Source organism: Malaclemys terrapin, chromosome 9 (assembly GCF_027887155.1).
Source record: "Malaclemys terrapin pileata isolate rMalTer1 chromosome 9, rMalTer1.hap1, whole genome shotgun sequence".
Taxonomy (NCBI): Eukaryota; Metazoa; Chordata; order Testudines; family Emydidae; genus Malaclemys; species Malaclemys terrapin.
In genome coordinates, this window is record NC_071513.1 from 71,701,031 (window position 1) to 71,715,167 (window position 14,137).

General features: G+C 43.7%; 1 protein-coding gene across 1 annotated transcript in view; it reads left to right on the forward strand.

The window, feature by feature from the left end:
• The window catches only part of COL4A3 (collagen type IV alpha 3 chain), a 125,603-nt gene extending 114,141 nt beyond the window's left edge, over positions 1–11,462 (forward strand). The window contains exons 47-52 of the mRNA XM_054040195.1: positions 2,590–2,688; positions 3,758–3,970; positions 4,583–4,760; positions 7,481–7,595; positions 9,199–9,371; positions 10,741–11,462. Of these exons, the coding sequence (XP_053896170.1) occupies positions 2,590–2,688; positions 3,758–3,970; positions 4,583–4,760; positions 7,481–7,595; positions 9,199–9,371; positions 10,741–10,831 (869 nt within the window). The 3' untranslated portion in view covers positions 10,832–11,462. The remainder of the gene's footprint in view (positions 1–2,589; positions 2,689–3,757; positions 3,971–4,582; positions 4,761–7,480; positions 7,596–9,198; positions 9,372–10,740) is intronic.
• The last annotated feature ends 2,675 nt before the right edge of the window (positions 11,463–14,137 follow it).

The following is a 14,137-nucleotide window of genomic DNA, read 5'->3' on the forward strand; positions in this document are numbered from 1 at the left end:
TTAAAAAGATACCAAGGGTTTTGGTTCCAGGCTCGCAAGAAGACCTCCCTAATTTATCCAATACAGGTTTTATTAAAAATTTTTAATGAAATTTTAACTTGCTACTAACCTTTACTGATGTTGAGGATGAACTTGATATGATGATAATGCTGATGCTGTTTAAGTCAGAATGCCGACGGTTAATCTGGGGAGGCCGGGGGGTGTGAAGCAGTGCCGTAGCCAGGACAGGACACTTGGGTGGGTCCCAACTTCAGGTGGGTGAGCATTGATGGGGGTGGGGATGGAAGGCAGGAAGGATCGGGGCCTCCTCCCCTGACCCCCTCAGCCGGCCTTGTGGGGGTCGATGGACACTCTGGTCAGGGGCCCCCACACCTCAGTCGTGCACCAAGGGAGCAGGGTCAGGGTGCGGGGGCTCACCCCACTCCACCAGCCCAGTGCTCCTCCCAGGGTCGGGGCATGGGGACTTGCCCCATTCTGCCTGCCCAGCACTCCAGCCGGGGAGAAGGGTCGGGGCACAGGGGCTTACACCACTCCACCCAGCGCTCCAGCCGGGGAGTGGGTTCAGGGTGCAGGGGCTTGCCTGCTCCCCAGCTGGAATGCTAGGTGGGTGGAGTGGGGTGCCAGGGCCCCCCCAATGCGCACCTGCAGCATGCGGGGGTGCAGAGTGTCCATCGCCCCCCGCAAGGCCGGCTGCAGGGGGTTAGGGGAAGCAGCCTCCCTCCTGTCTCCCCTCTCCTACCTAGGGCTACCTTATGTCCAGATTTCCCCGGACATGTCCGGCTTTTCGGTCTATAAATAGCTGTCCGGGGGGAATTTTTAAAAATCTAAAAATGTCCGGGATTTCCCCCCGGTCGGCTATTTATAGACAGAAAAGCGGCGGCCAAGCGCCGCTGGGCAGCCAAAGCCCCTTCCCGACTCCCCCCATCCCCTGCAGCCTTACCACACTGTCCGGCCCCGCAGCTGTCTTCCCCCTCCTCCCCTCCCCTGAACGCTCCGCCCACCTGCTTCTCCCCCTCCCCTGCTTCCCACGAAGGTCTGAAAAGAAACAGGGTGGGAGGCCGCAGCAGGTAAGCTGGGGCGGGGGGGCACGAGGAGGAGAGCTCCGGGAAGGCGCAGCTCTGGCCGAGCGGCTCCCTCCGGCCCGGGCCAAATGGCGCCCAGCGGCTCCAGCCCGGCTCAGGCCCCAGGGCAGCGGCCCCGGTTCCGGCCGAGCGCGCCAGCCCGGCGCTGACTGAGCACCCCCGGCCCAGCCCCAGCAGCGCCGGCCCGGCCCAGCTTGGCTTGGGCCCCAGCAGCACCGCCCCGGTTCCAGCCGAGCGCGCCGGCCCAGCCTCGGCTGAGCACCTCTGGCCCAGCCCCAAGCCCCGCAACCCTGGTCGGAGCTCCGGCCAGAGCACAGCCTGATTCTTGGGCTCTTTAAAGCTGGCCCTGGTCAGGGGACAGGGAGGGGGGGTTGGATGGGTCGGGAGTTTGGGGGGGTGCTTTCAGGGGGGAGCAGGGGTGTGCAGAGGGGTTGGGACAGTCAGGGACGGAGCAGGGGGGGATAGATGGGTCTGGGGTTCTGGGGGGGGCTGTCGGGGACAGGGGTGTGGAGAGGGGTCAAGGCAGGCAGGGAGCAGAGGGGGTTGGATGGGTTGGGAGTTCTGGGGGTCCTGTCGGGGTGGGGAGCAGTTGGATAGGGCCTGGGAGTCCCAGGGGTCTGTCTGGGGGTGGGGGTGTGAATATGGGGTGGGGGTGTGGATAATGGTCGGGGCAGTCAGGGGACAGGTAGGGTCGTAGGGGGGCAGTGAGGGTGGGGGGTTCTCAGGAGGGGGCAGTCAGGGGACAAGAAGCAGGGCGGCTTAGATAGGAGGTGGAGTCCTAGGGGGCAGTTACTGGCAGGGGTCCCAGGAGGGGGCAGTCAGGGGACAAGGAGCGGGGGGGGGGGTTGGAGGTTCTGAGGGGGGCAATCAGGGCGTGGGAAGTGGGAGGGAGTGGATGGGGGTGGGGCTAGAGCGGGGCTCCTCCCCCCCCCCCCATATCCTCTTTTTTGCTTGTGGAAATATGGTAACCCTACTCCTACCCCCGTCATTGCCCGCCCACCCACCCACCCAAAGTCAGGGCCCACCCAAGTGTCCCATCCTGGCTACGCCACTGATCTGCGCATCTTGGTGACCGCGCCACACCATGTAAAAGAGAATCCATACCATGTACAAAAATAAAGGGCCACAATTCATTTACCATGCATAACTGAAACCATGCAAAAAAACCCGTGTAAATCGAGGCCTGACTGTTACAAAATTAACAATAATATTAACACAATCTATTGTGAAAATTAAAACGTTCTACATATAGCTACTATTTTTATATCATCTTCCTAATTTATTTGATGCAAAATCTGGTGACAGAAATGTTATAGAATTCTGACTTTAAAGCATTTGATTCTATAAAAAACTATACCACAGTATCTGCTGTTATGAAGCTGCACTCAGGTGTTGTTTGTCTGGCTGATTGTTTTTGTTTTGTTTGTTTTTTGTCATTGGTAATTGTGTATATGTAGAATAATTATTGTTATATTAACATATATATATTCTTGTGTATACAACACAGGACGTCAAGGTGTAAAAGGCCTACCAGGCCATTGTGGAAATCCAGGCATAGTTGGACCAGTTGGTCCAAAAGGAGACAAAGGATTTCAAGGACAAAGAGGTACAGTGAAGCAGACATAGCTCTTTGTGTCCCATCATGCTGACTGAAGCTGCAGATAAGTTTGACTCCATTCTGGGGATCCTTCCATTCAGATACAAATTACATTATGACACCCTCACTCAGGCCTAGATTCAGCAAAGCACTTATGCACATGCTTAACTTTAAACACATGAATAGTCCCACTAAAATCATCTCTTTTCAGATCTCATTTGAAAACATCCCTTTCCTCCCTTGGTTATGCTGCTTAACTTCTCTCTCCCTCTGTGATTGACAATGTCTGTTTGTTTATTTAGAAGTCCATGTCCATCACCAATCACCAAGGCTCCTTACGTTTTATATAAACAGTCAATTATAGAACAACAAATTGGACCTGCTTGTTTTTAAGTCATTCACCATAAAATGTTTTTACATTTACCCATCTCCTGCAAAGGAAACCATGTTTTTTAGCACTGTGCATTTTGGAAGAATGCTATATAGAATCAAATTGCATTGTATTTTATAACTAATATTGTTTTATTTGTTCCACACAAATGCTATTCATGTACCTTTTGAACGTATTTAAAACCTGTATCGGTTTTGTACAATATCTGTTTGTATAATATATGTGAAATTATCAAATTTCTCAAGTTAGGTGAGAATTTAAAAATGTAGTTTTTGTAGAAAGATACATGTAGATATATGTTGGACGATAGCTTGATCCAGGAGAGACAGTGTATTCCGGTGGCTCAGACATTCACGTGGGAGTTCCAGATTCTATTCCTGACTCTCCTGCTATGTTACCTTCCACAGGTCATTTCACATCTCTTTGCCTTCCCAGCTTTTGTCTGTCTTGTCTCTTTAGAGTGCAAGCTCTTTGGGACAGGGGTTGTTTGTCTGTTGGGGACTCTAGATGCTACTGGAAGGCAGATAATAAAAATATTTAAGTTGTTGAACTATTTAAAATTTTGTTTCCGGATGGGTTCAGTCACTTCAGAAACAAATCAGAGACATACTGTTTAAAGAGTAATAGGATAAAATTATGTATGTTTTGGTGTGGTGTTTTTTTGTTTTGTTTTGTTTTGTTTTACAGGATCTCCTGGGCTTATTGGCTTTCCAGGAGTACGGGGCCTACCTGGTTCCCCGGGTATTTCAATACCTGGTCCAACGAGAAGAGGCTTCATCTTTACCCGGCACAGCCAGTCAACAAAGATTCCTTCATGCCCATCTGGGACAGCTCAGATCTACAGTGGTTATTCTCTTCTCTTTGTACAAGGAAATGAGCAAGCACATGGCCAAGACCTTGGTACCATCTTAGAAAGAATTTTTTAAAACCATTTTCTATAAAACCCATGGCCACCGTACTGAATAGGGCAATGAGCCTAAACTAGTGACAAGAAAGGCAAATGTGCAGTAAATATCTCATCATTTACCTGAAATGAAAATATCAGTCAGAGATACTAATCTCCACTGTACACTAAGGGCTAGATAGTGCTCGTGCAACCAGTCCCATAAAAGGGGAAGTAAGTAGCTCTATCACCTCAAGAGAGACCCAGGGAAGAAATCATGGCTCAGGGAGATAGTTCCTTCCCAGCATCCCTGTCTCCTTTGCTCCCCTTGGCCATTCAGTATCAGGGACTAGGTGAAGGATATTATTGCAGAATTAATCAAAAGAAATAATTCCTTGCTTTCAACAGATTTTGTTCTTAGCCCCCATGCTATTTTAATGTAGCCTCTTTGTATTTAATCATCAGAGTCCCTTACTTATGGTACTACTGTACAGAGAAGTGGCTTCTTTTCTTTACATGCTCTATCTGTATTTATGCTTAGTGCTGTAGTTTGGATCTTATCACTGTTCCATTTGTTATGCTAAATATCTCTCATAGCTTTCACAAGACTGCCATCCTATGTCTTTCAGGGACAGTTGGTAGCTGCCTGCAGCGATTTACCACCATGCCATTTTTATTCTGTAACACCAATGACGTTTGCAGTTTTGCTTCTCGCAATGACTATTCATACTGGCTGTCAACTGCAGCACCAATGCCAGAAGACATGGCACCAATCTCTGGCAGAGCCTTACAGCCCTATATTAGCAGGTATGAGTTTAATAACTTCAGCCCCTCTTCCGACCTACACAGATAACTTCATTTATTTTGAACAGCAAAATGCCAAGTACAGATGAGTTAAGCTTTCAAAATGAAAAAATATTAAAAAATACTATGCCAGTAGCTAACAAATTAACTAGACTTGCAATAACAATCTCTCTCTGTGAACAGAAGAATTTGCAAGGCTCTAGTAGAAATATTTCAAACTCCTCCATTCACAGTTCTGTAATATGATCTTGTTTTTTTCCGGTCAGCCTACCTGTCTTAGCCAATACAAGCTCTGAATTCAGCCACCTGGATATTTGATCATGTTTGAATATGTGTTTGATATGTGGTACCAAAGTCCAAAATGGTGAATAATTTAGATCTAACCTAAATGAGCAAATATCAAGAAGACCCCGAAACCAAAACTGAGACGTTCATTTAAAGAGATAAGATGGGTGGAATAATATCTTTTATTGGACCAACTGCTGTTGGTGAGAGAGACAAGCTTTCAAACTACACAAAACTCTTCTTCAGACCTGGGAAAGGTACTCGGGATGTCACAGCTAAATACAAGGTAAAACAGATGGTTTAGCTTCCAACAGATTGTAATAAGCCATGGCTTATTACACAGTCTGAAACTCACTTACCCCCATTTTTTGTCCTGTGACTGCAGGGGTGTTAATGGGCCACTTCAATTTAAATAATTTCTTAGAATATGTATTAACTAATTATACTAGACAATTTTGTATTTAGCTCTGACATCCCTGAGTACCTTTCCCTGACCTGAAGAAGAGCTCTGTATAGGTCGAAAGCTTGTCTCTTACACTAACGGAAGTTGGTCCAATACAAGATATTACCTCACCCAACTTGTCTCTCTAATAGCCTGGGACAAACATGGCTACTGCAAATGTTCATTTAAACATTCAGGTATCCTAGTTAAAGCTAGGGTATGTTTAATTTGCATAACTGGCATAAGAAAGACAACCCAAAATCTCACTGACCCTGATGATATTAAGTAGCAATAGTTACATAATGATCAGCTGCTCCATGTGCAGGTGTATTAGGGCCCAGATCAGCGGGCAGTGATCGATCCAGCAGGGGTCAATTATAGACGCAATAAATCGACCGCTGAGCGCTCTTCTGTCAACTCCGGTACTCCACCGGAACGAGGAGCGCAAGTGGAGTCGATGGCAGAGCATCAGCTGTTGACTTATTGCAGTCAAGACACCGCAGTAAGTAGATCTAAGTATGTCGACTCCAGCTACGCTATTCACATAGCTGAAGTTGTGTATCTTAGGGTACGTCTACAATACCCGCCGGATCGGCGGGTAGTGATCGATCTATCAGAGATCGATTTATCACGTCTAGTGTAGATGCGATAAATCGATCCCTGATCGCTCTGCCGTCGACTCTGGAACTCCACCACGGTGAGAGGCAGAAGCGGAGTCGTCAGGGGAGAGGCAGCCGTCGATCCCGCGCCGCGAGGACACGAAGTAAGTGATTCTAAGTTGATCTAAGATACGTCGACTTCAGCTACGCTATTCTTGTAGCTGAAGTTGCATATCTTAGATTGATTCCCCCTCCCCAGTGTAGACCAGGCCTTAGATCAACCCCACACGGCAGTGTAGACAAGCTCTTAGATTTGGACAGGCTAAAAGGAAACACTTTATTTCAACATTAGGAATGTGTTGTCTTCTTACAGTTGAATTTACTTTAATGAACATATACTGGAATAAACCATAGTTACTGTGATCAGTGCAGGAAAATTAGAGACTGAGGGCTTGTCTACACTACCGCATAGAGTCGATCTAAGATACGCAACTTCAGCTATGTGAATAGCGTAGCTGGAGTCGACATACGTAGATCTACTTACCATGGTGTCTTCACTGCGGTAGGTCAACAGCTGACGCTCTGCCGTCAACTCTGCTTGCGCTCCTTGTTCCGGTGGAGTACCGGAGTCGACAGAAGAGGGGCTGGACTTGATTACCTTTCAAGGTCCCTTCCAGTTCTAGGAGATGGGATATCTCCATTAATTATTTTATTTATTTAGTAACAGAATCAGAGTTTGAGAAAAAGAGAATGTGGCTGGAAGAAATGGGGCATGGCTGTGGTGCTCCTGTACTGTGTCAGTCCTCAGCTGCATTTTTGGTCCCATATGGCCTTTTTCAGCCTAGCCTAAGTTAGAGAAACCCTCAGGCAACTTTAAAACATCAGCAGCACTGCACAGAGCATCATAAGGCCCGAGGGTGTAAAAGCAAGCTTTAGATCAACATGCACTCTCCCCACCTTTGCAGCACTCCGTGCAGTTCAGTCACACTCCAAGATTTGGTCTATATTCCTTCGTTAGTGGATGAAACAGATTTTTCTAATCGTGGCAAATAAAGTTGCCGAGTATTCCAGGGTAAAAATATATAACACCACAAGCAGTGAGTATCTAAAGCAAGCAAGTTTTAACCTTTCATTTCAGTAATGGCAGCATTAGGATGATTAAAGTGTTCTAGGGCTAATCTCCTTGCCTCACGAATTCCTTGCAGTGGATGGAAATTGTAAAGTCATGTATTTTGGATAGTCTAGTACCTGACAGCTGGTTACCAGTTTACCTGTTTCCATGGGGGCAATGTTATGAGTGCAAATTCCAAAATTCAGACCAATGCTTGTAATGGGATGGGAATTGTATATAAATGTCTGGAATAATTCACCCAATATTTATGTGTTTCGTATTACAGATGTATTGTTTGTGAAGGACCAGCAGTGGTAATAGCAGTTCACAGCCAAACAACTGCAATTCCTTTATGTCCTCAAGGCTGGATATCTCTCTGGAAGGGTTTTTCCTTTGTTATGGTAAGGGGAAAATAGACACAAAATACTCACTGGGTGCTGCTAACACAGTTTGGAAAGCTAATGCGTTCTTCTACCTGAAAAGAACTCTCCCTATTTCTGTCCTCTCAGTATTTCTGGCATTTGCCCATAGGTTTTTTGTTTTGTTTTAAGAATGCCATAATGTTCTCTCTTTTTTTGGCTAAAAACAGGCAAGAGTCTTATTAATCCTTTTGACTTTCATGCTAATGGCAGAAGCTCCAGAACAACCAGCTACAGGAAGGGTCTCAGATCTATCTAAGCAATAGGTGCCAACCTCTAGAAGAAAAGGGGAAGTAGTGAAAGGAGAACTTTGGGATTCTGGTTACTGTGGACAGATGAAAAGTAAATGAACTGTGTTTTTTCATAACTGTCTAGACTACAACAAAAGCAGGTGTCATCGATGGTGCAGCTGAACTCTTCCTAAATACAGTTGCAGAGCAAGTGTAGCTGAGGGCAAAACATATTCAACACCATTTTAGAAACTAGAGTTATAGCCTTAACAATACCAGGCAGTGTTAATGTAAATCAAACGTAAGGGCCAAACTCCACTGAAAATCCATAATCTGCTTAAAAATTGTGTGCTGATTGCAGAGCAGGACAGCAGCAGCATAAACCCCGTCAAGGGGGAGAGCACATCCCATTTATGAAATTTGGAGAAGATCCTCTGTGACTTACCATGGAGAGGGATGGGTAAGGGGGTAGGTGTGTGTCCATATTGGAGGGTGGGGGGGATCATCATACAACCTTTCCTACTCCTCCGAATCCTTATACCCTACATTAGCAGCTGTGGATGACTGACCGAGACTAAAAATTCCATCCTTCTGCCCCACATCCTTTTCACGTGGAGCAACACCCTTTTACATGGAGAGTGGGGTTTGCTGTTTTCCCAGGATTTGTCCCTAAGTAATGTAAAGCTGCTTCGAGAAGAAAGGAAAGAAAGATAGCTTGTTTCTAGGGTGTGGTTATGACCGTGTGCTGATTTTAAACATGCAGATTTTTATCAACTGCAAGAGGTTTCCATCCAAAGTGTTCTACTGTAACGGGTCATTTTATGGGCATTTCTACCAGCACATTTTCCACTGCAGATAAGAAAAGTTCCTTCTCCGCTTTTTATGAAAAGAGAAGCAATCAGTGCAAGGGAAAACAATGCACAGATTAAAATTGGAGAAATGGCTCATTTGAAATCAGGTTACTATGGTCCTTAACTAAGCAGGTGCCAAACCTCTTCCAGGGAATTTCTATCTTTGTCCTGGGCCTGGTTCTCATGACCTCTCACCTGACAGAGAAAAACACCTTTGCAGGGATTAGAGAAATACCACAAAATCTTTTGAATTGTCCTAAAGCTTCTGTACTGGACTTCATTACAAGGTAGTAAATTGTATTAATGTCAAAATACCACCATCCCAAAATATAATCCATCATTCAGTAAAATTAATCTGTGCTGATTGTTGTTTTAGCTCGGCTGCACAATGGTACTTTGCTAGAATGGTACTTCACACAGTGCTTTTTAGAAAGATATTCCTTGCATTCTGTTCAGTAAAAGGTGTTTAGCAGATGTTCATTAAAGATAGTTTTGTGGTTACAGTACACAAGTGCCGGTTCAGAAGCCTCTGGCCAAGCATTGGCATCACCTGGATCCTGCTTGGAAGAATTCCGTGCCATTCCATTCATAGAATGTCATGGTAGAGGGACATGCAACTACTACACAAATTCCTACAGCTTCTGGCTGGCTTCACTAGATCCAAGAAGAATGTTCAGGTAACCTTTGCTTTCCCAGTGACTCAGCTATGACCCTTTGCCTTCGTCCACACCAGCCACCGTTGCTGCAGGTCCAGGGGTAGCATAGGAGCCATTAACTTAGCTGTACATTATCTGAACATCCTGTGAGTCATTCTTGCGAGGGTGGCTAAGTTGGCTTTAGGGTCATTTTGCAGTGTTGGAACAGCACAGAGGGCCTAACAGAGAATCAAAGCCTTAATTTCTTTAAATCTCAGCCTTCCCAAAACAAGCCTTTTAAAAGCACAGGGAAATATTCACCACTAATACGAGCAGGTGCAATTCCATTATCTTCAGCGGTTTCCTTTGCTTATGTCAATGGTGAATTTTCTAGAGAGCAGCAAGTAAGCCAAAGCGCACTGGAACTTCTCGATCCTGATTCTATACTGATTTCCACCCTATACAATCCCGGCAATTTCAGTGGGATTTCCAAGGTGTATATTAGTGCAGAATTTGGCCCCTTCATGCTAAATTTCGATATGGGGAAAAGTGAGTATTTTCCAAGTTCATATATCCCAGAAAGCTTTTTATATTTCTTCCTACAACCATAAACAGCACTGATGTTTCAAGAATGTGTCCTTTATAATCCCTCCATCTTTTCTTGGCATGTACTTTATGCCTTGTGGTCATCTTGTACACATTCAGGGGCAACCCTACACACATGCATTGTGTGTTGCTGTACATATCCCTATGCTCTTGAGGGCTGCACTGTCAGCATATGCTCAGTGTATACTAACACACATTTCGTTCTTCAAGGCAGCTAATGGTCATGCCCCAGTCTTGTCAGTTGATGTAACGCTGACAGACCCTGGTCGTCGTCGGTCTGGATCAAATCTGGGGCTTCTGGAGCGTAGTGCATGAGTCTCTACCACATGAGCTAAAAGCCAACTGGCTGTTAGCTAAGGCTGTAGAGGAGACTCATTTTATCTCTCTCTCTCTCTCTAAGTGGTCTTGGTGCCATTAGATGGGACAGAACACCACACCCAGGAGATGTGTGGGTTACATTGACATCACCTTTCACCTCTTGCTTAAGGAGATGAGAACAGATTTTTAAAAATAGGGGAATCTGAAGCTTTGATTCAAAACCCAATATAAAGACTTGGTCTTTGGATTAGACCCTAACAGTCTAGATAACAATGATGGGATTGTGGTACTTTACCTCACTTACTCTGGCTCAAAATCAGTGCTTAGTGTAGGGAGTCCTTGTGACACATGCCCTGGTGAGGCTGGCTAAGAGCTATGTGAGAGCTGGGGTGATGGGGACAGAGACAAGAGTGCAAATATAGAAAACTCCCACCACCTCACTCCTATTTTAAAAAGAAAAGTACATGTGTTATTCTCTTTCTTTTAGGAAGCCTTTACCACAGATTTTAAAAGCAGGGGAATTGGAAAACGTCATCAGCCGCTGTCAGGTCTGCATGAAGAGAGACAGAAATTCTTGACAGAGCATCAAACTTTGCTTTTATTGCAAAGAATAGCCTAACTCTCCAGAATGTGCATTTATTAAAGCCAAACTGTTTCTGGACAATGAGCTCTAAAATGCTAGTGCAGCATTTTGATTTTCTTTTTTCTAAACAAATGGCAAAGCACTTTTTTGGAGAAGGCTGTTGTAATGTCAGTACTACAGATCTTCATCTTCTGAACTGTGAGGCAAGGTGGATGATGTAATCTTTTATTGAACCAACTTCTCTGGGTGAGGAAAAAAAGCGTCTGGGATTTAGGTGAACCGTAGAGTTAAGTCCGTGACTTAAGAGCTTCCATGGCATTCCTGAGTGAACGCAAACCTTCAGTTATAAGTCTGTTTTTAAAAATGCACTGCAAAAAGAAACACAAAATCTACACCTTTTATAAAGTATTTGAAACATTAAATATTTGTCATGAACATCTGCAGAAATAAAACCTCCTATTCCATCTAGTCAGGTGAAAGTATCTTAAAATAAAAGATTTGTTATGAGTGATAGTCAAATGGTCAAATAGTCAAATCTGAGCACTGATTTACACCAGTGAATTCAACTGTAAATGGATTTAAATACTTGATAAGCACTTTCTATAAATTAAATGACTAAAACTGTAGCTCTGAATATTTTGGTATTTATGATATTGTACATGCAGCACTATTTAAAATTTTAATGTTGACATTTAAAAAGTTAATAACTTTTAATACTTGCACACAACTATCAGAATTCCAGTTCAATTATTTAATTTTATAGATAAAGCATAATTAATTTGACAAGTTTAATAAATGCATCATTTTAAATGTAGGGTCTAGAAGTCAGCTGAAGGATCTAGAAGTCAGTTGAAGTAAGAAAGATTTCTCATTGAGGCCTATTTTTTGCAAGTAAAATATTTTATATTTATTTATTAAAATATTTCCAGTATGTTTGTATTAATACTCAAATTTTCTCTGTTAATATAACTAGAAACAGTTTCCCCCATATGTAACATGCCAGGGTCATCTGCTTAAGCTAATTTAAACACAGCATTTACATTAATTGAATTAATATTAAAGATTTTTATTTCCTTAAATAGATTGCAGTATCTCTGTTTGGGCAAAACACAATTCAAAATATTACACTTTTTATAAAATACTCTCAGCAGATGCATGTTGCTGATAAGAGGGCACTGTGAGGTGTAAAAGTCTTTCCTTCAAATCTGCTTATATCTTCAAATGTGACAATCACATGTCATGTTTTTTTCCCTGAGTCCTAAATTCTGCTGTAAATACAGGAAAATACCCACTATTTCTTTTGAAAACTGTTCACTATTAGGGTGAGGATAAACTCAGCATCAACAGATGCACATGAAGGCATTATATCAGTTTCTGAGTCCCTCTGAGAGCATACTTGTAAAATCCAGACCTTAAGTCCATCAGAGTTAAGACCACTGGAGATGCACAGTAGGGTATGAAATATAGTGTAACGTGTATATTACCTGGATTATTACAAAGTTTTAAACTCAGCAGTAAAAGATGGCGAATGTAGTCTAGCAGTTAGAGCATGAGATGAAGTCAGGTGATCAGGGTTTTGTTTCCAGGTCTGGACTCTGCCACTCACTTACTGTGTGGCCCTGGACAAGTCACGTTGGCTAAAATATTTTGGGCAGCTTCAGACTCTTCATAAGTGATGAGCACTCGCAGCTCCCATTAACTGCAACTGGAGATGAAAGTGTTCAGCACCTCTGAAAATCAAACCCAGCAGGTTTTAAATTGGGCACAATCAAAGGCCATTTTTTGAAAATGTTGGCCTTAAAAATATCTTTATGCCTCACTTTCCTATCACTCAGCATTGTGAATATTAGCTAGCTAATGTCTGTAAAGTGCTTTGAGAGCCTTGGGGAAAAGGTGCTAAAGAAGTGCAAAGTGTTAATATATTGTATTAAAAGAATGCAAGTGGCACTATGGGCAATCAGAAATAATGAGCAAATAATCAAAAAGACGGGAAAAGAAATCCTTTCACTAAACGCAACCAAATAAGTAACTCTGACTGTATAGGGAAAAGTTCATTAAACTTATTTCTTTCCCTCCTTGCCAATGTGTATATATAAAAATATCCAAATATTTAATAGCTTGTCTTCTGATTAAAAACCATAAATGGGGCTATATCATTCTGCCAGGTTTTGAGCAGAACTCCCTTTTTAACATCACAACTTTCAGCTTGGACAACAAAATAAAAAGGGTAAATCACAGAAGGGTGACACCTATGATATCTGATATTTCAAATAAATATAGTGCTGGTTGCTTTTAGAACAGGGTGAAATCCTGGCTCCATTGAGGTCAATGGAAGTTTTGTTATTTCATGCCAGACATCTGGAAGGGAGAATAAAGCAATGCTCACAGTAAAAAGACAGAGGAGTCCTACAAAGCAGAGTCCTCTGAAACCATTTCCACTACTGTACATGCACAGTCTGCCTGCTACGTATCTCACCAAGAGAAACTTAAACAAGCCTTGCCTGCCATCCACCTGTATAATCTATTACAGTAAGAATACTTCAAGCCCTGTCTGTCTCTGTGCCCTCAGGAAATGCAACCAACCTAATGTTTCTTAACGTGAGGCTGTTTTTTATAGTTGGTTTGATGTCTTGGTGCTTTACACTGTTGATAGTTTCATGTCATTTAGTTTATACCAATTTATGGAGGGGAGGGATAGCTAAGTGGTTTGAGCATTGGCCCACTAAACCCAGGGTTGTGAGTTCAATCCTTAGGGGGGCCATTTAGGGATCTGGGGCAGAAATTGGTCTTGCTGAAGACAGGGGACTGAACTTAACTCAATGACCTTCCAAGGTCCCTTTCAGCTCTATGAGATATATAAGCCAAACCCTCACTGTATCTATTGGATTTATGCAGTCTTTCATTTGAACCATTCATTGACCATGGAAATCACTGTAGCTAAAATTGTTCCCATCTCCCAGTTTCTTTTTAAATATTTCCCTGAAGGATTTATAAAATTAGATCAGTGACTCCCAGAGGTCAGTTACTTTCCCAGTCAGTGAAGATTTGAGAATAGCAGGTTACAGTTATTCTGCGCATTGGAGCGATTGTGTCTTTTGACTAGGGTTACCATACGTCCGGTTTTTCGGCAATCAAACCCCTGTCTGGGGGGAATTGCCAAAAAGCCGAACATGTCCGGGAAAATGCCGGCCGGGCACTTCCCCTCTCGCGGCGGCTCTGCTCCTCCCCTGACTCTTCGGCTCTGTTTAAGAGCCGAGCACTATGGGCTTTGGGCAGCCCCCATACCTCCGGACCCTGCGCC